General features: G+C 49.6%; 1 protein-coding gene across 3 annotated transcripts; it reads left to right on the top strand.

Moving 5' to 3' along the window:
- The first annotated feature begins 1,420 nt into the window (after positions 1-1,420).
- On the top strand, positions 1,421-15,572 carry LOC123625422 (carbohydrate sulfotransferase 6). Of its 3 annotated transcripts, XM_045533915.1 has the most exons (4): positions 1,432-1,471; positions 1,699-1,868; positions 11,002-11,077; positions 12,324-15,572. In XM_045533915.1, exon 4 carries the CDS (start codon positions 12,341-12,343, stop codon positions 13,532-13,534), a length of 1,194 nt encoding a protein of 397 aa, XP_045389871.1. In that variant the 5' UTR covers positions 1,432-1,471; positions 1,699-1,868; positions 11,002-11,077; positions 12,324-12,340; the 3' UTR covers positions 13,535-15,572. The 3 variants fall into 3 exon arrangements, with proteins under 3 accessions (XP_045389870.1, XP_045389871.1, XP_045389872.1); XM_045533914.1 differs by having other exon boundaries at positions 1,421-1,868; XM_045533916.1 differs by lacking the exons at positions 1,432-1,471; positions 1,699-1,868 and adding an exon at positions 5,705-5,740.
- The last annotated feature ends 4,722 nt before the right edge of the window (positions 15,573-20,294 follow it).

Consider the following 20,294-nt stretch of genomic DNA (forward strand, 5'->3'; position numbering starts at 1 on the left):
CACATCTTTTACATATCAGGTGTTGGTAGCTTCTGACCGGAATCAAACACCATAGTTACAACATGAAAAATGGTGAGGAATATATAGGATTATATCAACTGAGCCAAGTCAGGGTTTGAGAAATTTACTTAATTTTACTAAATGATTAGTCCAATTTCTACTTAAATCAGGTGATGCCGTTAATGTTCCACTTAGGTCCCATTATGTTAGGTCCATAAAGGAATTGTTTTCTTTCCTTTTTCTTTCATATTATTCTGCTGCCCACCCCCCTCCCCCCCATCCTTTGTAAAGGAGATTTTGTAGTTTTCTGACCAGGTAAGTTCTAAAGGCCTGTTGGTAAACATGTGTAAATTATGTAAAACTAAGGAAAACCTAAAGAAAAAAATTGTCTGCAAATCCAATACCCAAAAGTTACTATGGTTGGCCTTCTGGTACACATCTTTCTAATCGTTTGTGTTCTTTCCAATTTTTTTAGTATCATGAAGGACATTTCTGTGACACTTGTATGTAAATCCTTGTTGCTGACTTATTCCTTTAAGATTTTAAAAAGGAGTTACCAATTCAAAAAGCTTGTGACCTTTGTTAAAGATCTTAATTCATCCTGCCAAACCACATCCTGGAAAGACAGTGCTAATTTCTTCACCCAGCAGCCCAACAGCCACTACCTGTTTGAGATCCTCACGGATTACAAAAGGTCAGAATGCTCTATCCTTTTCAGATGCCTGGGCTCTGCCCTCTTAAATGTAAGGGGGAAAAACTGTTTTATTTGTTGAACTATATCCTGTATTTATCCTAAGCTGCTATCAAGCCTGTGCCTCTGGGTTTGGGCTAGGACAGGGAGGGGACAGGAGGAGGGGTCAGCTGTAGTTTCAGCTCCTCAAGGCCTCTTGGTCTCTCCCCACCTCCCAGCTTGGCTACTGCACTGGGAGGCAACGTGGGTCCCCCTGGCATCAAGGTACCTGGATTTGGTGAGGGCTGAGGATGGGGGGCTTGGGACCAGGTGTGGATTGCAAATTATTTCACTGCAAGGATGCTCCACAGAGTGAACAGGGGCAAGATTCAGCTTTGATTTCCTTCACAAGGGCCTTTGTCCTCCTAGAGCCTCCCTTCTCTGGGGATTGGAGGGGGAGACAACTTCTTTGGTCAGTTAGTGGGATGAGTGGTGACTGCCAGCGCCTCCCACATCCTCTGCCAAACAGTGAGCCCCTCCGCCCGGGAGCCCACCTGTGCCCTCCCTTAGCAGAGCCCTCCTGGGCCCGCCCTCGCCCAGCGCCCCTCCCCTGAGGCGTGGCCCCTGGCTCGGGGATGGGGAGGGTAGCGGGAGCTGGGGGCCAAGCGGCTCCTTCCTTCCCTCCCCCCGCCCTGGCTCCTGCCCGCCGGCCGGGACCGCGGCCACGTCTGAAAGCTCCTCATTGTCTGTGCTGGGGCAGGCAGCGCGGGGCAGCGCCGTGCGCCACTGGCGGCCGCACAGGTAGTGCAAGACGCAGGGCACCGTGCCGGGCACGGGAGGGGGTCCCTGCGCTCGGGTCCTTACTTGTCGTCGTAGCTCCAAGACACCCCCACCCCCAACATCCCCTTCTGAGACGCTGGCCTGTTTGAAGATTCATTCCGCCTTCTCCAGTAGCTCGGGACACCCTGACTCTCCTGTCCATGCCTCCTAGAGCCCCCTCCTCGCTGTCACCTCGTGCCCTGCAATAGTTTCAGGACCCCAAGGAGCAAATCAGCCCCTGCGGACTCGCCCAGTGAAGAGAACGAGCTGGCTCTGCTGTGGAACTTGGAACAGACGCCTGGGAGGCTTCGCTGAGGCCCGGGAGAGAGGTGTCTTCCTCCCTGTCGCGCCAGGTCAGGCGGAGACGCCAAGCTTTGGGGTACGTTGGTTCGCCGTTCTCCACGCGGGATGTCCCCACTCTCAGGCGGGCTGGGGGCCTGGCCAGTGGCACAACTGGGGAGGCTCCTTGATCCTGCAGCTGGGGTCGGTGTTGGCGGGAAGAGCTGAGGGTGGATTTTCCATCAGCAGCATGGAAAAGGCATCCCGGCTGCAAGCACAGGTTGGAAAGTGTGTGGCTGGGGCTTCAGCTGCACACGCAGTCGCTGTTGGGGGTCCCTTATCTCTTGAATCTTGAGTTTCAAAGTACCTGACTTTAAAAAGCTCCCCAAGGGCTTTTCCCCCAGAACTCTTGAGAAAAAGTAGCTTGGAGAGTAAATTTGGAACCACACCCAGCTGAAATGGAGCTGTGCACCACCACTTATGGCAACAGGATAGGCCGCTCTTGGGACTCCGGATAGGTGCCTGGCTAATGGTGACTTTCCTTTCTTTTCCCTCTTAAATGGGAGGCAAGTAAGACAAGATTGCCTTTTTTTTTTTTTTTTTTTTTGAGACAGTCTCCCTCTGGGGCCTTGGGTAGAGTGCAGTGCTGTTGTGGTATAGTTCACTGCACATCAAACTCATGGGCTCAAGCGATCCTCTTGCCTCAGCCTCCTGAGTAGCTGGGACTACAGGTGCCTGCCATGGAGCCCAGCTAATCTTTCTATTTTTAGTAGAGACGGGGTCTTGTTCTTGCTCAGGCTGGTCTTGAACTCCTAAACTCAAGCAGTCCTCCTGCCTCGGCCTCCCAGAGTGCTAAGATTACAGGCATAAGCCGCTTCGCCCAGCCAAGATTCCCATTTTTGAGGAAGGGAAAACTGAGGCCTGAAGAGCAGAGAGGACTTGGCTGACCTGAAGCCGTGAGCAATGGGGTCAAGTGCTGGGGCCCTGAGAACAGTGTGCTGCTGGGTGAGCCCTGGCTGTGCTCATCTCTAGCCTGCGTGCCGGGTGCTGTTCTGGCTCCTTCTCCAGAGGAGTCAACTGAGGCACAGGGAGCCTGAGAGTGACTTGCTCAAAGTCACACAGCTCAGTGGTAGTAGAGACAGAATTTGATCCCAGACTGGCTTCAGGAGCTGTGATCCTCCACTGTCTTTTGCTGTGTAGGTGCTTGTGTGGCCCTGCCTGTGCTTGTCAGGGCTCTGCTGCTGGGGACAAGGGCCGCCTGAGTGTGGTCGGGCTGTTGTCCTTGGGTTTTCCTTATGCAAAGACTTTCCCTTGCATTCATAGAATATAATTGTGACCCAGGATTTCAAGGATTCCTGCACAAACACTTGTAGGTGTGCTATGTGCCAGACATTGTTCTGCTTTGGAAATACCAATTCATTCAATCCTTGAATCGGGTTATGTTATATCACTCATTTTGTGTATTTTTTAAAATTAAGCCAGCACAGGGTGAATAAGTAAGTTACCCAAGATCACATAATAAATGATCAACTGTGGTTCACACTCAACTATGATGCTCTATAGCCACCTCCCTCTAATGAGACAGACAGGGTCCTTCTTCTAGTGTAGTAGGAGGAAGCAGGTACCAAAAGGCATGAAGAAGAGCATTTGGAGTTGCAATAACAGCATTAACAATAATTTCTCAATATGACATAATAGTCTATATCAAAATTTCTCTGATTAGTTGTAAGATATCTTCTTGAAGTTGGTTTGTTTGAATCCAAATCCAAACATGGTCCACATAATGCATTTAGCTGTTATATGTTTTGAGTCCTTTTCTTCTAACATAGTCTCTTTGTTTTTCTTTTTATGTCATTGGCTTGTAACAATGATTTACTTTTTAAAAATAATGAATATAAAAGGTTAACAGAATTAACCAGGGAACATTCCAGATTATCTGTGTAATAAGAGGGCTCTGTCAATACCAGGACAACACAGGAGAATGTGCTAAATGCACAATCCCACCCCATACCTGTGTGTGTTGCTGCAGAGAAGAGGTGGGGAGCCTCAAAACTTCAGGGTCCTCCAGTCACAAGGCTCTCTGATTTAGACTAAATTAGGTGCTGTGCGATGTGTACTTTGAGGATCTCCAAAGCCAGGGAAAGAGATTTATGTGTTCATATCTACTCATCTGCTCCAAAATGCCCCAGGGCAGCTCTGAGACTGGGAGACTTGAGGCTCCTTTCCCAGACTAATTAGAATTCATTTCCCCGTGGATTCTTGAAGGCAGATCTGTTTCCTCCATTAGCATCTGGGCTGTGCAACTGCAGCCCCCTGCCTCTGGTGGATGCCAGGCAGCTGCATCATCAGGACTGGCAGAGAGATGGCAGATGTGGCCAGAGCTTGGGGGCCAGGCTTGTCTTCTGCCACAACCTGGCCCAGCACACAGTCCTGAGGCTGAGTCAGCTTTGGGGCTTTGACACCTCTCACTGCATGGGGGAGGTAGTTCTCCATCCATGCCCCTGGCCCTCTCTAGCCTACTGGGTACTCAGGTCATCTGGGAGATGGATTTGCAGGCACCTCTCTCCCTGCAAGAATGCTGGAGACAGACAAAATCCACTGATGCCCTCTTTAACCAACTAACAATAACCAATTTTACAATTTCCATAGTAATAAAAGTCTATTGTAGACTATCCGGAGGATGCAGCAAAGCACCAATATGAAAAAAAACGACCCGTAACCTAGTCATAAAAAACAAACACTGATCTTCAGCACGCATCCTTCAACACTTCCTTCTCCACATGTCTGTTATCTTTTAATAACAGCTTTATTGGTACATAATTCACATACATTAAAGTTGATGCTTTTAATGTGTGCAGTTCACTAGTTTTAGTATATTCAGTGTTGCACATCAGTCACTACAATGCTTTTCCATGTTGAACATTGTAGGTATCAGTACTTCATTCCTTTTTCTTGTTGGAAATATCCTCTCGTGTGGATACACCACATTTCGTTTATCCATTCATCAATTCATGAACTATATGGGATATTTCTACTTTTTGGCTATTGTGAATAATGCTGCTTTGAAAACTCACAGAGAAGTTTTTGTGTGGACATATGTTTTCAGTTCTCTTGGGTAATTCGGGAGTGGATGCGCTGCATCATATGGTAATTCTATATTTAACCTTTTGAGAAACTGCCAAAGTGTTTTCCACAACAACCATGTCATTTACGTTCCTACCAGCAATATGAGCGTTCCCACGTCTCCACCTTCTCACTAGCACTTGTTATCCTCTTTTATTATTAACTGTCTTTTTTATTATAGCCATGCTAGTAGATAGGAAATTACGTCCTTGTGGTTTTCATGTGCATGTCCCTAGAGATGAGCAATGTACTATTCTATTCATACACTTATTGGACATTTGTATATGTTGTTTGAAAAAAATATTTTCTCAAACTCTTTGCCCATTTTTAAATTAAGTTCTTCTGGGATTTTTTTCTAGTTGTAAGAGCTCTTTATATATTCTGAGTATAAGTCCCATTCCGTATATATGATTTACACCTATTTTTTCCATCTGTTGGTGTCCTTTCATATTCTAATATTTTAATACAATTGATATCATACAGTATATGTATATGCATATGTAAGTTGTTTTTTTTTTTTTTTAAGACAGAGTCTTGCTCTGTTGCCTGGGCTAGAGTGAGTGCCATGGCATCAGCCTAGCTCACAGCAACCTCAAACTCCCAGGCTCAAGCAATTCTTCTGCCTCAGCCTCCCAAGTAGCTAGGACTACAGGTATGTGCCACCATGCCTGCCTAATTTTTTTCCATATATATTTTTAGCTGTCTAAATCATTTCTTTCTATTCTTAGTAGAGACGGGGTCTCACTCTTGCTCAGGCTGGTCTCGAACTTCTGATCTCGAGCAATCCTCCTGCCTCGGCCTCCCAGAGTGCTAGGATTACAGGCGTGAGCCACCACACCTGGCCTATATGTAAGTTTTGATACTTGCGTGTTTCTTGGTTTTTTTGTTTGTTTGTTTTGTTTTGTTTTTATGGAAGCCAACACCTTGCTCTGTTGCCCAGGGTGAAGTGCAATGGTGCAATCATACTTCACTGCAGCCTCAAAATCTTGGGCCCAAGTGATCCTCCTGCCTCAGCCTCCCAAGCAGCTGGGACTATAGGCACTCACCACCATATCCCACTAATTTTTAAAAATTTTTTGTAGAGGCTGTGTCTCACTATGTTGCCCAGGCTACTCTTGAACTCTTGGCCTCAAGGGATCCACCTGCCTTGGCCTCCCAAAGTGCTGGGATTAAAGGGCAGGAGCCACCATGCCCAGCCCCATACTTGTGGTTTAACTTGACACTATGTGATTAACAGCTCTAAAGTTAGACTGACGTAGTTCAGATTCTGACTCATTTGCTGTGTGAATTCTTTCATCAAGTCCCTACATCCTTGTAGCCTCCTTTACTTATTTATAAAATACAGATGATCATCAGGTCTAACTTGTAGGGCTGTTGAAAGGATTAAGTCAGAAAATGGATGGAAAAGGCTTGGGACATAGGAAGCCCTCAAAAGACAGTATTTACTGTGTTCCTTGTTCGTGCCCCACCGTACACATTCATCTTCCTTCTTCCCTCCCTCCCTGCTTTATTTCTTTCTCTCCTTTCCTTTTCTATTTTCCTCGTCTTCTCTCCTGCTTGTCAGCCTTGTACCTACCAAACGCCCTGGGCTCCATTAGAGCTCTTTTCCCCAGTAGTGGCCCATGACGACTAGAGCCCACAGACCCCTCGTTGGGAATCTGCTTTCTCCAGCCTTTGTCAGGCATTCTAGAACAGGGATGGCCTCCAACTGACTCCAAACTGAAAGAAATCTGAGCCTGGGATTTGTACCTAGTATTGCATTTCATTCCTTTAGATTCTAAGCCAGGGCTGGGAGAGGCTGGTGACAAGGGAGCTCCTGAGCTGAGGGTGGGCAGAGCCTGGCTAGAAGTGAGAGCAGCCCAGAGAGGCAGGACTCCTGGGCTCCAGCTCCCACCCTGCTATAGCAGCCATCCCTTCCCTGCATCTCACCGTCCCATCTGCCAATGGGGCATAACAATAACCCCTTCCAGTACCCCTCAGGCCAAGCAGTGGTAAGGCGTGTGTAGAAGATACTGTAACATTAAGGTACTCAGCAGAAAGAAATGTGGGATAAGTGGGGAATTATTCCTTTCGGGTTTGGATCACAGAGTATCTGATTTTAATTCAGCAAATATTTATTAATGTCATCAACTCATTTGGTTTTGGGACATTCTCTTTTTTATTGTTATTTTTTATTTATTGTCATCATATTAGCTTCTATTTTATTCATTGATTGATTGATTGATTTTTGGATGGGACATTCCTTGACATGACAGTTACTGTCTCATTCAGTCAGGATTCATAATTTTTTATTGAAGTATGCTCTGCGTCAGAAAAGAGCGCAGAGCATGACAGTACAGCTTCATGAAATTGCACAGACTGAGCACATCCAGTCATTGGCACCCTCCAGGACAAACACAACCAGGCCCCCAGCAGCTCTGCCCACACACCTTTCCAGGTCTACCCCACCTCACCCCTTCGAGGGTATCCACTGTCTAACCAGAACTATTGGGTATAAGTGAGTGAAACTCAACTCACACTGGGTTAAACAAAAACAGAATACTTTTCCTAACCAAGAGGCCCTGCACGGCTGGGTCCAGATGCTTAGGTGATGCTGCCAGCTGCTCACCAACACTCTGTCTTTCCTTCTCCGCTGAGTTCTCTTCTGTGCTGGCTTTATGGCCAGGCAGTTTCCCTCTTCCCTGGAGGGTGGCAGAAATGCTGGGATTGGACTTGGGCAGATGTCCCATTCCTAAGTCCCATTCTGTGTGTCGTGGGGGGTGGAGGGGTGAGTGTGTGGAATGTGTAGATGAGCCTGTCTTGGGACACATGTCCCTCAGGAACCAGGGGGCGGTAGATCAGCCCCATCCATCCACATGTGCACTTTGAGTGGGTGAGGGGTGGTTCCCCAGGGACAATCTAGAGGCTGTTATCAGAAGGGAAAACAGGGACGGTGTGGACACAACCAACCAGGTCCAGCACACCTGTGCGGTGCCAAGCCCCACCATGGATATTGATAACAGACACCCACCTGCAAAAAACCCACAATCCCAAGCTCTAAGTTGGTCACAGCCAAGAAGGGGAGGCAGAGAGTCACGCACGGCTGAGAGGCACAAATGAGACACCTGGAGAGGAGGCTGAGGTGACTCTGACGGGAGTCAGGGCTGGGCACTCACAGCAGAGGGGCAGGGGAGCCTGGAGCCTGTTTGATGAACCCTGATGATACCTGAAGCACAGGATTTGGGAAGTGAGGTGGGAGTGCTGCAGGTTGCTGAGTAGACTGGCATGATCAGATGCATGGTGTGGCCAGCTCTGGTGGCACAGTATGAGACAGACTGGAGGGCTCCGGGTGGAGGATTTTGCCAGAATCCAGGAGAGGGGTCTGCATGCCAGGACTAGCATGACCCTGCCATAGCCGATGTTTGGGCCATTCACTGGGACCACCATCTGGTCCCCTGACCATCACATAGGTGTGTCTTTAATGTTCCCAACTGCATTGGCAACTCCACCAGGATAGGGACCATGGGCATTGGACCTCCTGGATTGAATCTCTTCCTTTAATGTCTTTTCTCTATTTTCCATATTTTATCTATCTTTTTTTTGGTTCTATTTATATTTTTTACATTTTCTCAATTTTATCTTTAAGCCCTTCTATTACAATATCTAACTCCAGGGAAAACAAACAGGTTCACAAGAAAGGATGTGTACAGTCAGCACATTTTGTGCTTCAGCTGTGAGCTGTTTTATAAAGTCATATAATGTAAATTTTGGGTAGTGATTTAACAAAAAATTCTACTGAGAGACTAAGAGAAGAAATTTGTCTATGTATCTGACTGAGTGCATGCTTGTGTGTGTATAGAACATAAATCCCTATCTTTCATTGTACTTAATAGAAAAATGACATAAATAGTACATTTTAACAGTAACAATCTAAGTTTTTTTAATTAATAAGGTAATTAGCAGAAGAAACAACAGTTCTGAAAGCAGCTGCCTCTAGGAAGTAGGATTCTGGAGCAAGAAAATGACTTGTCATAATTATCTGACTGCTTAAGCCATGTACATTTATAGAGGTTTTAATTTAGTTGTTTCTAAATAAGTACTATGTTCATATGAGCCAAAACTCAAAAGCTGCTAAAGAGGTTTATCATGAAGTGTCTATTACCCAGCTATTTCCTGCCCCCTCCACAAATAAAACGTGATACCCTCATCGGGACTTTCAGAATTTCAGGAGACCTCTAAGTGTTACCTTTTCCAAAAACTAAACATATAATAAATATGTACACCCAGAAAAGAATCACAAAAGGGAGGACTTTAGAGGGGAAGGGGAGAGGCTTCCCAGGATGGAGACTTCACTGCACCCAGGCTTGGGAGTGGGACCCACCACAGAGCCCTACACTGGGGCTCTGGCTCTTGGACTTAAACCCCTGCCCTGCCCCTCACTAGCTGAGTGTTCCTGACTCTGAGCCGCTCTGCCGCAATTAAAACACACAGAGATATTCATTTCTACCTCCTAGGGACTTAGCAGGATGAAGTTAAAACATGAAGACAAAAGTAAGTACGTATCACAGTGCCTGCCTGACGTGTTATTCCTAACTTTGAACCCTTGGGCAGTTGTCTGGTATGCTGAACACGAGGCTAGGTAACAGAAACCTCCCAGGTAGAAGGGGTTTTCCGGATACCTTTGTGGCACACAGTGTTTCAGTCTCCTTCCTAGTTCTCAGGTTCCAATAATGGGATCAGATAGCAGTTCCTATAGTGTGTGAGTCACTTACGAAGACATTTGGCTTTCTTGGAACACAGGTAGAAAACACCTTGGCCTACAGTAAAGATCCTTCCTACCCAGGCCAAGGCTGGGCTGGCCAGGGCAGCTGTGCTTGGGCCAAAGCAGTAAGGTCCTGCCCTCTGCAGGGAGGGATCAGGGGAGGGAGAGGCCCAAAGCCTGGGATTGGAAGTGCCAGGGGCTTAGAAACAGGAGTCCTGGGCTGGGTTCCAGCTGTCTTGCTGTCTCTCCAAGCTTGAGTCCTTCACCTGAAAAACTGGCATCATCATGCCCACCTCAGGAGCTGTTGAGTTAAATCATCCAGTGGGCTTGAAGCATCTAGGACTTGTGGTAATGTACGTCAGCAAATGTGAGTTCCCTCCCCTCTGGCCCCGCGTTCTCAGGGGAGCCCACGATCCATCAGCCAGTACTCAAGGAGCACAGACGACACGTGCAGAGAAGATGGGTGGCTACTCTCCGTGTCCCAGGTTTTCCAGGCCTGGGCATGGGGTCCAGGAAGCAGCTCTGGTGTCAGAAGGAGACAGAGCTGTGGGGCATACTCCACCCCTCCTGCCGCTCCCTCCGAATGAGGGGAAGAAGCAGAGATGGGATCCGTTCACTAGTTAGACCCTGGCTTCTCTCTGTGGTGACGTGGACAGCAGAGGGGGTTAGCTGGGCAGCAAATGTTGCAAAAGCAAAGAAGAAACTTCCAGGCCTTTGCCTTCCTAAATCACCCTGACTTGAGATCATTGCAGAAGCAACAGGTGCAAAGAGAAGAACACTCAGGATCCTGGGACTGGGGAGCTGGGCTCAGTGTTCCTTCCACCCAGGGGACATGTATAACATTCTGAAGATCCACTAACTGGCCCAGCGGTGGTTGGAGGCTAGAGGTTGGCCTGGAACATGGTGGGATTCGAAGCATAGGTGACCTCAAGGGGTCTCATTGGGCAGAGACCTCCCAGGGGGAGAGGCTTCCTCCTCTCCAGTCATAGCTCAACACTAACAGTCACAGTGACGTGGCCGTGTGTGTGACACTTTACCAAGCCCTCTCCTCTAGGTGTTGGCAGCAGCATTCCTCACAACCACGCTGAGGTTTAATGTTGCAACCCTCATTTTACAGAGGAGGAAATTGAGCCTTGGAGACGTTAAGTCACTTGTCCCAGGTCTCTTAGCTCCTAAGTGACAGCGTTGTGACTCTCAACCAGCCCTGTCTCCTCCAACCAGCAGGAGAGGCCATCAGTTCACAGCCATTTGGAAAAGCGCTCAGGTCAGGCCAGGGGAGGGCAGCTCTGCTCCCACCTCTGTGGAGTTTTCTGTATGTGCAGCGGTCTCTGTCTGCGGGTCTGACCCCATCTCCCTCCTGTTACTGCAGGTGCTGAGAGACCTCCAGATTACTGCAGTGGATTTGTGATCAGCGTGGGCCGCTCTCCCAGGAGGCCTGGACAGGGGTGAGTTCCCTCAGCAGGCTGGGGCAGGACTTTGTCCTCACCTCTCCGCTTCCCTGACTCCATCCGAGCTCCTCTCGACAGGTCTCCTTGCAAACTGCCAGGGCTCCTGGAGGACACCCCCACTCTGGAGTCCACGCTGCCTTCAGCACTTCACTCCTGATGGGTGATGGCAACTGTTGGTGTTCTTTGTCCATTTCATGTCTTTGCTGTTTAAAAAAATATTCTTGCATAGGCCTAAATTTGCTTATTTTTAATAACTAAAGTTGTACCTGCTTGTTTACAAAAAATCGTAGCATGTAGAAGCACACCATGTAGAAATGCAGGTCCTCAGCTATGGGTGTTACTCCATGCTCCCTCCTGTCCCCGTGTTCCCCCAAATCCTGTGAGCCCAGTACCAGTATTATCCCTCTTCTACAGATGGGTAAACCGAGTCACAAAGCAATTAAGTGTTCGGTCCATGATCACAGGCTAGGAAGTGACAGAGCCAGAATTCAACCTCAGTGAGCTCTTAATTCCACCACTGTGCCCATCAAGCCATTTATCTCAACAACCTCAAAGTGTCTCCCTAAGAGGAATTCTTAAGCAAAATATAAGAATTCAGTATGAAAAATAATATTTCCCTTTGCAGATCACAGACAATAATTGGTAGGTAGATACATAGGTAGATGTTGACACTATTCTGCAACTGGACATTTGCTCTCAGCATAGACTAGATCATGGCTTATGTCTTTTTTATTTATTTATTTATTTATTTATTTATTTATTTATTTATTTGAGGCAGGGTCTCACTGTGTTGCCCAGGCTAGAGTGCCGTGGCGTCAGCCTAGCTCACAGCAACCTCAAACTCCTGGGCTCAAGCGATCCTTCTGCCTCAGCCTCCTGAGTAGCAGGGAGTACAGGCATGCGCCACCATGCCCGGCTAATTTTTTCTATATATTTTTAGTTGTCCAGATAATTTCTTTCTATTTTTAGTAGAGAGAGGGGCGTCTTGCTCTTGCTCAGGTTGGTCTTGAACTCCTGAGCTCAAGCAATCCGCCTGCCTCGGCCTCCCAAAGTGCTAGGGTTACAGGCGTGAGCCACCGCGCCTGGCATGGCTTATGTCTTAACTTCGCATTCCAGAAGAGCCCTAGACTGAGATTGTCATGGTCTTTGGAGACCCCTGCTCCCTGGGGGCACTGGGCAGTGGTTGGGGCACAGGATGGGTGTAGGGACTAAGGTTCCTAACCACTGCACTCTTCTCCCGAAGGCCCCCGGGCTGGAGGCATGTGGCTACCGCGTGTGTCCAACTCGGCGGTGACCGCACTCCTGCTGGCACAGACCTGCCTCCTGCTCTTTCTGGTCTCCCGACCAGGGCCATCATCGCCATCAGGCAGCGAGGAGCGAGTGCACGTGCTGGTGCTGTCCTCGTGGCGCTCGGGCTCGTCCTTCGTGGGCCAGCTCTTCAGCCAGCACCCCGATGTCTTCTATCTGATGGAGCCCGCTTGGCACGTGTGGGCCGCCCTGTCGCACGGCAGCGCTTCCGCGCTACACATGGCCGTGCGCGACCTGGTACGCTCCGTCTTCCTGTGCGACATGGACGTGTTCGACGCCTACATGCCCTGGCGCCGCAGCCACAACCTCTCCGACCTCTTCCAGTGGGCGGTGAGCCGCGCGCTGTGCTCGCCACCCGCCTGCAGCGCCTTCCCCCGCGGCGCCATCAGCAGCGAGGCCGTGTGCAAGCCGCTGTGCGCGCGCCGGCCCTTCGGCCTGGCGCAGGAGGCCTGCCGCTCCTACAGCCACGTGGTGCTCAAGGAGGTGCGCTTCTTCAACCTGCAGGTGCTCTACCCGCTGCTGCGCGACCCCGCGCTCAACCTGCGCATCGTGCACCTGGTGCGCGACCCGCGGGCCGTGCTGCGCTCCCGCGAGCAGACAGTCAAGGCTCTGGCGCGCGACAACGGCATCGTGCTGGGCACCAACGGCACGTGGGTGGAGGCCGACCCCGGCCTGCGGGTGGTGCACGAGGTGTGCCGCAGCCACGTGCGCATCGCCGAGGCCGCCGCGCTCAAGCCGCCGCCCTTCCTGCGCGGCCGCTACCGCCTGGTGCGCTTCGAGGACCTGGCGCGGGAGCCGCTGGCCGAGATCCGTGCGCTCTATGCCTTCGCCGGCCTCAGCCTCACGCCGCAGCTCGAGGCCTGGATCCACAACATCACGCACGGTACCGGGCCTGGCGCGCGCCGCGAAGCCTTCCAGACCTCGTCCAGGAACGCGCTCAACGTCTCCCAGGCCTGGCGCCACGCGCTGCCCTTCGCCAAGATCCGCCGCGTGCAGGAGCTGTGCGCCGGGGCGCTGCAGCTGCTGGGCTACAGGCCGGTGTCCTCTGAGGTCGAGCAGCGCGACCTGGCCCTGGATCTGGTGCTGCCACGCGGCCCCAGCAGCTTCAGCTGGGCGTCGTCCACCAGCTCACACAGGGTCCCTTAGTCTAGGCCCTAGTTGAGGCAATTTTGGGGCCTGGGAGTCGAGTGCCTGGTGCAGAGGGGGTGGGGCACACAGGGAAGCAGGTCCTTCCCCTACTAGGAACTGGGAGTGCGGGGTCCTCCCCTGAAGTGGGAAAGGACTCAGTCCCAGACTCCATGTTTCTTTCTCTCCCGGTTCTTGGCTTTCTTTTCAGTCCTCTCTATGAGCCGAATTCCCATCAGGTCTCTCTTCACGGTAAGTGAAAATCTTGCCCCCCACTTCCTTTGAGCACAGGGAGAAAATTCAGATGGCTTGGCTCCCAGTCAAGCGCTTTCTTTCCTCTTAACTCTCTCGGCTGGAATCCACCCTGCAGCAGCTGAGAGGGATTCCCCAGCCCTGGCTGTGAGTTAAAGGGCACTGAAGTCTGTACATCTCTCTCTCTCTCTCTCTCTCACATACACACACACACACACACACACACACACACACACACACACAGAGCCTGGACTCTCTTCTCCGTATGACTTTGGCGTCACACTCCATCAAAGCCATTGGCCGTTATATTCCCCTGTGTCTTCAGTGAGAAACCAGACAAGACACCTTGTGGTCTTGTGGTCTCCCACTGGCTTGTCCCTACCCACCTCTCAGGAGCACCCCTCATCACCCTGCCCAGGTCAGGTGAACCTTTGATTCCTCCCGACAAAGGGAAAGATCCTACCTACAGAAATGAACATAGTAATTTACCTGTGTGATACAGATTAGAGTTTACAGCCTGCAAAGTTTGAAAAGCGAACTCAGAAGTGAAGGGACTTGTCCAAGGTCACCCAGTGAGAAGGGGGATGAAGGGAGGAGAGAGATTTTGCTCTCACATTCCACTGGGGAGAGGAGCGTGAATCAGGTGTGCAGTGACCTATGTCCTGGATGAAGAAGGGTCAGATTTTCCCGTTTTCTTTACTTTAGGGAACAGCAGGCAGAGTCATGGCAAGGGACATGGCTGGGGGATACAGGAGGCTGTAAATTCTGGGCACAGAGCTTATCATGCTGGATGAGCCAGAAGGAAGGCAGTGGGGAGGAAAGGTCGGGGGAGACAGGGCTGAGGGGGGCAGGGCAGCAAGCCGGGCACAGCGGTGCCAGAGCTGGAGGTTGGCAGCCTAATTGCTGCCTGGAAGGCAGGTGGGGCCGGTCATGGGGTGAACGCAGCTAGGCAGGCTCACCAGGAGGTTGGAAGAGGAAAGGCTCTGGGCTGCTTCTGTCTTCCTTGGGACTTCCGGGCCAGGCCCTGGAGGAGAGCAGAGTGAGACTCCTGCCTGCAGGCCACCCCACCTGGCTCTGGCCACAGAGGGGCTCATGGAAGGGGTACTGGATGTGCGGAGGGCTTAGTCCTGAGCTCAGGAAATGGGAGCCAAGAGTTACTCAGTACGTGTTTAAAAGAAAAGCTCACAGAACCTCTGGGAAGGACAAGGAAGCAGATCTGAGGCCACACAAGTCAACGCAATTACACTGGGGCACAGAACTGGTCTCGGACTGAGACGGTGGCCACCAGAACTTCTGACCTTTTTATCTCTGAAATGAGGGAGCTGCCTTCATGATCAGTTGCCATCAGTTGCCAGGAGGGATGTGGCCACTAGCTTTGGACTCTCAGCCTGGGTGTGGGCTTAGATTGGTAGGACCTGGGTTGTGAACTGACATCCTCACAAGGAAGCTGACAGGGCAAGGAGGATCTGGCATTTTCTACTTTACTTGAAGTGAGCACGGGTATATTGACTTTGAAGCTGAAGCCAGTTGGAGACTCCTTCCCATTTTAGAAGCTTCAATCCACAGAAAACATGGATCTTTCCCTGCTGATATGACAAGGGGAAGGTATTTTAAACCACAGATTTATCATTGGGTATTCTGCAGCTTAGAAGGTGTTAGTCGATTCAAGCCATTGTAACAAAAATACTTTATTTTTTTTTTTAAGATATGGGGTCTTATTCTGTCCTCCACTCTGGAGTGCAGTAGCACGATCAGAGCTTACTGCAGCCTCAAACTGGGGTTGAGTATGTTGCCCAGGCTGGCCATGAACTCTTGGCCTCAAGTGACCCTCCCACATGGGCCTCCCAAAGTGCTGGGATTACAGGTGTGAGCCATAGTGCTTGGACTATAACAAAATACTTTCGACTGAGTAACTAATAAACAACAGAAATTTATTTCTCACAGGTCTGGAGACTGGGAAATCGAAGATCCAGGCACCAGTGGGGTCTGATGAGGAACCCCTTCCTCACAGAGGGTGCCCTCTAGCTGTGTCCTCCCATGGGGAAGGAGTGAGGCAGCTCTCTTGGGGCCTTTTTATGAGGATGGTAATCCCATTTTTGAAGGCTCCACTCTCATGATCTAATCACCTCCCAATACCATCAGATTGGGGGTTAGGATTTCAACATAAGGATTTGGGGATTTAGGGGACAAAAATATTCAGACCATAGCAGAAAAGCTTGGGTCACATATATTGCTACACGGGCTAAGATTTGACTTCAGTACCCATGGTCCCAACAGTAAACCACACTTGGGATGGAGATGGCCCATGACGAAGGACCCCATCACAGGCTTATAGGGCAAGATCATCTAGCTCTGACAATGACATGTTTCTCTAGGGGTCTTGCAATGGGCTACCACCATCTCGAGGACCACAATGTTGAGGGGTGTGGTGGGCAGTTGGCTGGGGCATTGGGCCCCTGCTGCGGGCCTTCTTCCTCTCTGCATTCCATACAGCCCCCACCCACACCCTGCTCCTGGGCACTGGGGATAAAAGCAACCTGCAGTCACTGCCTGGAGAGAGTCTACTGCCAAGTGGGGGAGTCAGCCTAGGAACAGACAGCCAGCGTGGTATGTTCAGGCAACAAAGGATGAGCAAGAGGCTCATACTGCCCCAAACTCAGTACAGGGAGATGCTGATGCCTGGTGGGGTCTGGGAGGGCTTGGATGGGGTCAGAGCCCACCTGACAGGGGCATCCCACAAGTCACATCCGCCCCTGCTTGGGTCATGAATTGTATCAAGGGTTGGGATTAACAGCCTCTTTGTTTCCACGTCGTTTGCTCTATGACTCATCCATTCTTCCCTGACTCCTAAGACATCAGGACACAGATGGCCGGCTCCCAGATTTGCACCCTGCACATGGGGCACTCCAGTAAATCCTCCAGTGAGCCCAGATCAGGTTTCAGGACAAAGACAGAGGGTGGCCTGACTGACTAGGAACAATAAAGCCAAGGCTGGTGACTCAGGGAGGCAGATATTTGTGTTGCTGATCACACATGCCTGGTCACTGTTAGGGTGTAGTCACAACAGGGAAGTTTTATTGCTGGGGACTGTCCAACGCTGTGATGGGGCAGAGACCTGTGTGTTGGTGTGGGGATAGCTGTACCAAGGCTGCCATAATGGCTGCCGTATCCATACTTTTTGCTCCATGACTACAGCTCGTGTGGATACAGGAGCCATTATTGTAGCCTCATTTCCCCACCTCTGAATCTGGGGTGGTCCTGACTTGCGTTGGCTGGTAGAATGTGCCACAAGTCCCAGGGTGCCAGGTTCGAGCCTAGGCCTTGTAGGGGAGGCAAAACTTTACCTTTAGACATCTTGGGCCTTCAGCTGGGGCTCTGCTATGGTTTGAATGTGTACCCCAAAGTTCACATGTTGGAAACTTGATCCCCAATGCAACAGTGTTGGAAGGTGGGGCCTACTGAGGTGTGATTAGGCCATGAGGACTTTGCCCTCATGAAGGAAGGAATGCCGTTACTGCAACTGCAGGAGTGGATTGGTTACCGGGGGAGTGGTGCCCTATGGATGAACTGGCTTAGCCTCTTTCTGTCCCTCTCACCCTCTCTTTGCCCTTCCACCATGTGCTGCCTTCAGCCACACTGGGACGCAGCAAAAAAGCCCTTTCCAGATGCGGGCTCCTGGGCCGTGGGCTTCCCAGCCTCCAGAACTGTGAGCCGATACATTTCTGTTCATTATAAATTGCCCAGTCTGTGGTGGTGTGTCATAGCAGCGCAAGGCACACTAAGACAGGCTCTGTAACAAAAAGATTCACTAGAGAAACAGTTTATTAATGCGTGCAGCACACATCATGTGAGAGAGACCTCAACATAAGTAACTCGAAGTGTTAGCTTAGAACTCCAGAATCTTCAAAAAGAAAAATAAATTTGTAGAGAAATGACAGGACCAAGCAAAGCAGTTACAGGGTTCCAAAGGCAGGAAATTGTGGGGAGGTAAATATATGAGAGGAAACTAATGGAGTGAGGTTTGCTAGGTGCCATTTCTAGCTGAGAAGAGTTTAGCGTTGTTTGTAGTGAAGGAGAGTTTACATCCTGCCTTAGGCAGAAAAGTGGGGAGGTAAACAGAGGTTTTTCTGTGTTTCCTGCTGCTTCGTTGCCTTCAGCTATTAATAGTTATGTCAGAGGCATATTTGGGACGACGTGTTCTGCTTCCCTCAACCTGAAGAGAACCCGTGTGCTTGTCCTCTACTGCGGACCTCTGCCCCTGCCGTGGGAACAAGCCCAGGCCAGCCTGCCGGACAACAGGGACCGTGTGGAGGAGAGTCCAGTTATCCCGGTCAAGGCCATCGTAGACTGCCCAGCCCCTTCCCAACCCACCAGCTGTCCAGTATCCGCCACTTGTGCTCCACTCTACTGGCCAAGCAGGTCCCAGGGCAGCCCAGACTCAGAGGTGGGGAAACTGACTCCACCCCTAGACAGGAGGACCTGTGAAGGCACAGGAGCGAGACCAGCTAAGACCAGAACTGCCCAGCCAAGTCCTAGACTTTGGAGCAATAAAAATGCTTACTCTGTTGAAATCATTTGAATTTGGGGTGGTTAGTTAGGTAGCATCGCCTAATGGGTACGGCGGAGGCTGGGGCGTTCCTGGCGGCCTGTAGCTCCCACCTTTCCACCGGAGCCCAGGCCATGTCTCTCTGCTGATGGGGCTCGAATGACGCCCCCAGCCTTTACCTGTAGGCCCCATGATGCAGCTGGGAAGCATGTAGGCCCAGCAGTGACCAACAGTCAACGTCAAGCATGCTTGCTGCCTCTGCTGTGGGGGTGGGAGTTCAGGAGGGGACAAGCAAAGTATGAGAGGGCGTGGTGGGTGCACAAGGGAAAATGTTTCCTGTTACCTTTCTGGTGCATAGAACCCATCAACTATTCAAGAAGCTGTAATAACATCAATGATGTGTCTTGTCTTTGTTGTTATTTTATAATCAAGAAAATATTATGTTTTCTACATCAGCAGTGTGTCAGCCTCTCATGGCTGACACAGACCCTGTGTCCCCATATTCCAGCTTCCCCACCAGCTTTAGGGTTTGGCTTCAAGGTGTCTTTGTCACCCACTCCTACCAAGTCCCTATATGCCGCATCCATCTGTACAGGGTTAAATCAGTCATTTTCATTTTTTACCTAACTAATTGGTGAAAAATGTCATTTAGGGGTGTTGTAATCTGCATTTCTTTCATTTCTGGGCCAGCCGAGCATCTTTTCCTGCTCATTCATCAACCACATTCCTTTTTCTTTGTTCAAGGCCTTTGCTCATTTTTCTGTGGAGTTCCTGGTCCTTCTCTTGATTATGCTGTGTCATTTGTGTTGCAAATACTTTCTCCTTGTCTGTCATCTAATTTTTAACCTACTTTATGGTGTTTTTCCTAAGGCTTCTTTAAAAAAAAAAGACAGCTTTGTTGAGATGTAATTGACATACTATATCTACACATATTAAAAATGTAGAATTTGATTAGTTTAAACATATGGATATACCTGTGAATCAAATTACCACCTCACCATACTCTATCATGCTGTGGAACATGAAACCTTATCTTCCACTTTCTGGATTTTGTGTCTTGTTCCAAAGACTTTGTCCTCCTCAAAATTACAAAAGTGGTCTTCACATTTGCTTCCAATGCTTTAGTAGTTAGTGTTTCACGTTTGGATCTATAATCTCATGGAATTAACGGTGCTGACCAGCGTGAGATGGGGTTGGGTCTCTTTATTTTTTCAGGTAGTCAGTTCTCCCAGCGCTCTCTACTGAATGATCTCTATCATCACACACTCAATCCAGCAGGGGCTGGAGTCTGTTCCTCCCCCACATGCCCTCTGTGCACCAGTAGATCAGCTGGGCTATTTCTTTAGGACAAAGGTTATGACCCCCTGCTAAAGTCAAAGGGGTTAACCCCCTCCCCTCACAAGTTAATTGACTTGGATTTAAGCATCACCTTCTCCCAGTGATTCTTTCACAATACAGACACGTCCTCACAGAGCAACACCTTATTCCGTGAATGACTCTTCAGAGCATGTTCCTCCAAAACTAGAGCAAAAGCCTTGCTGCAGTGGAATGGATTGGCCAGTGAGAGATTTTCACCAGGTAGGAAGTCCTTCCAGCTAATTATTTTCTCCCATGGAGGTAAGACCAGAGAAACTGGGCTGCCCAGATATGCATATGTGTCACCTACCTCAGTAGATGCCTTGAAGTTCTCCAGTTGGTGATGTTAATTCCTTTCTTCCAAGTAGAGTAATCAAAACAGTCTGGTCTGGGTCACCACCTGTTTATGAGCTGATGAACTTTTAGGGAGAATATGACTTAATTGGGCACATAAACCCAGCCATGTACTCATGATTCTGATGCACCTATAAGGGCTGTATGTCTCGACATTTGTCGTCATCATTTCCTACATTTGAAATTCCTGATTGATGCTGGGCAACCTAGCTTCATTCTAAAAGTATTTTTGTTGTTTTAAGTATGTGTGTCTGAGCAACTAGAATGGGTTTT

The sequence above is a fragment of the Lemur catta genome, chromosome 20 (assembly GCF_020740605.2).
Source record: "Lemur catta isolate mLemCat1 chromosome 20, mLemCat1.pri, whole genome shotgun sequence".
Lineage (NCBI taxonomy): Eukaryota > Metazoa > Chordata > Mammalia > Primates > Lemuridae > Lemur > Lemur catta.

What these genes read in the sequence shown, in the direction of transcription:
- LOC123625422 (XM_045533914.1), top strand. Translation starts at nt 12,341, where the DNA reads ATGTGGCTACCGCGTGTGTCCAACTCGGCGGTGACCGCACTCCTGCTG.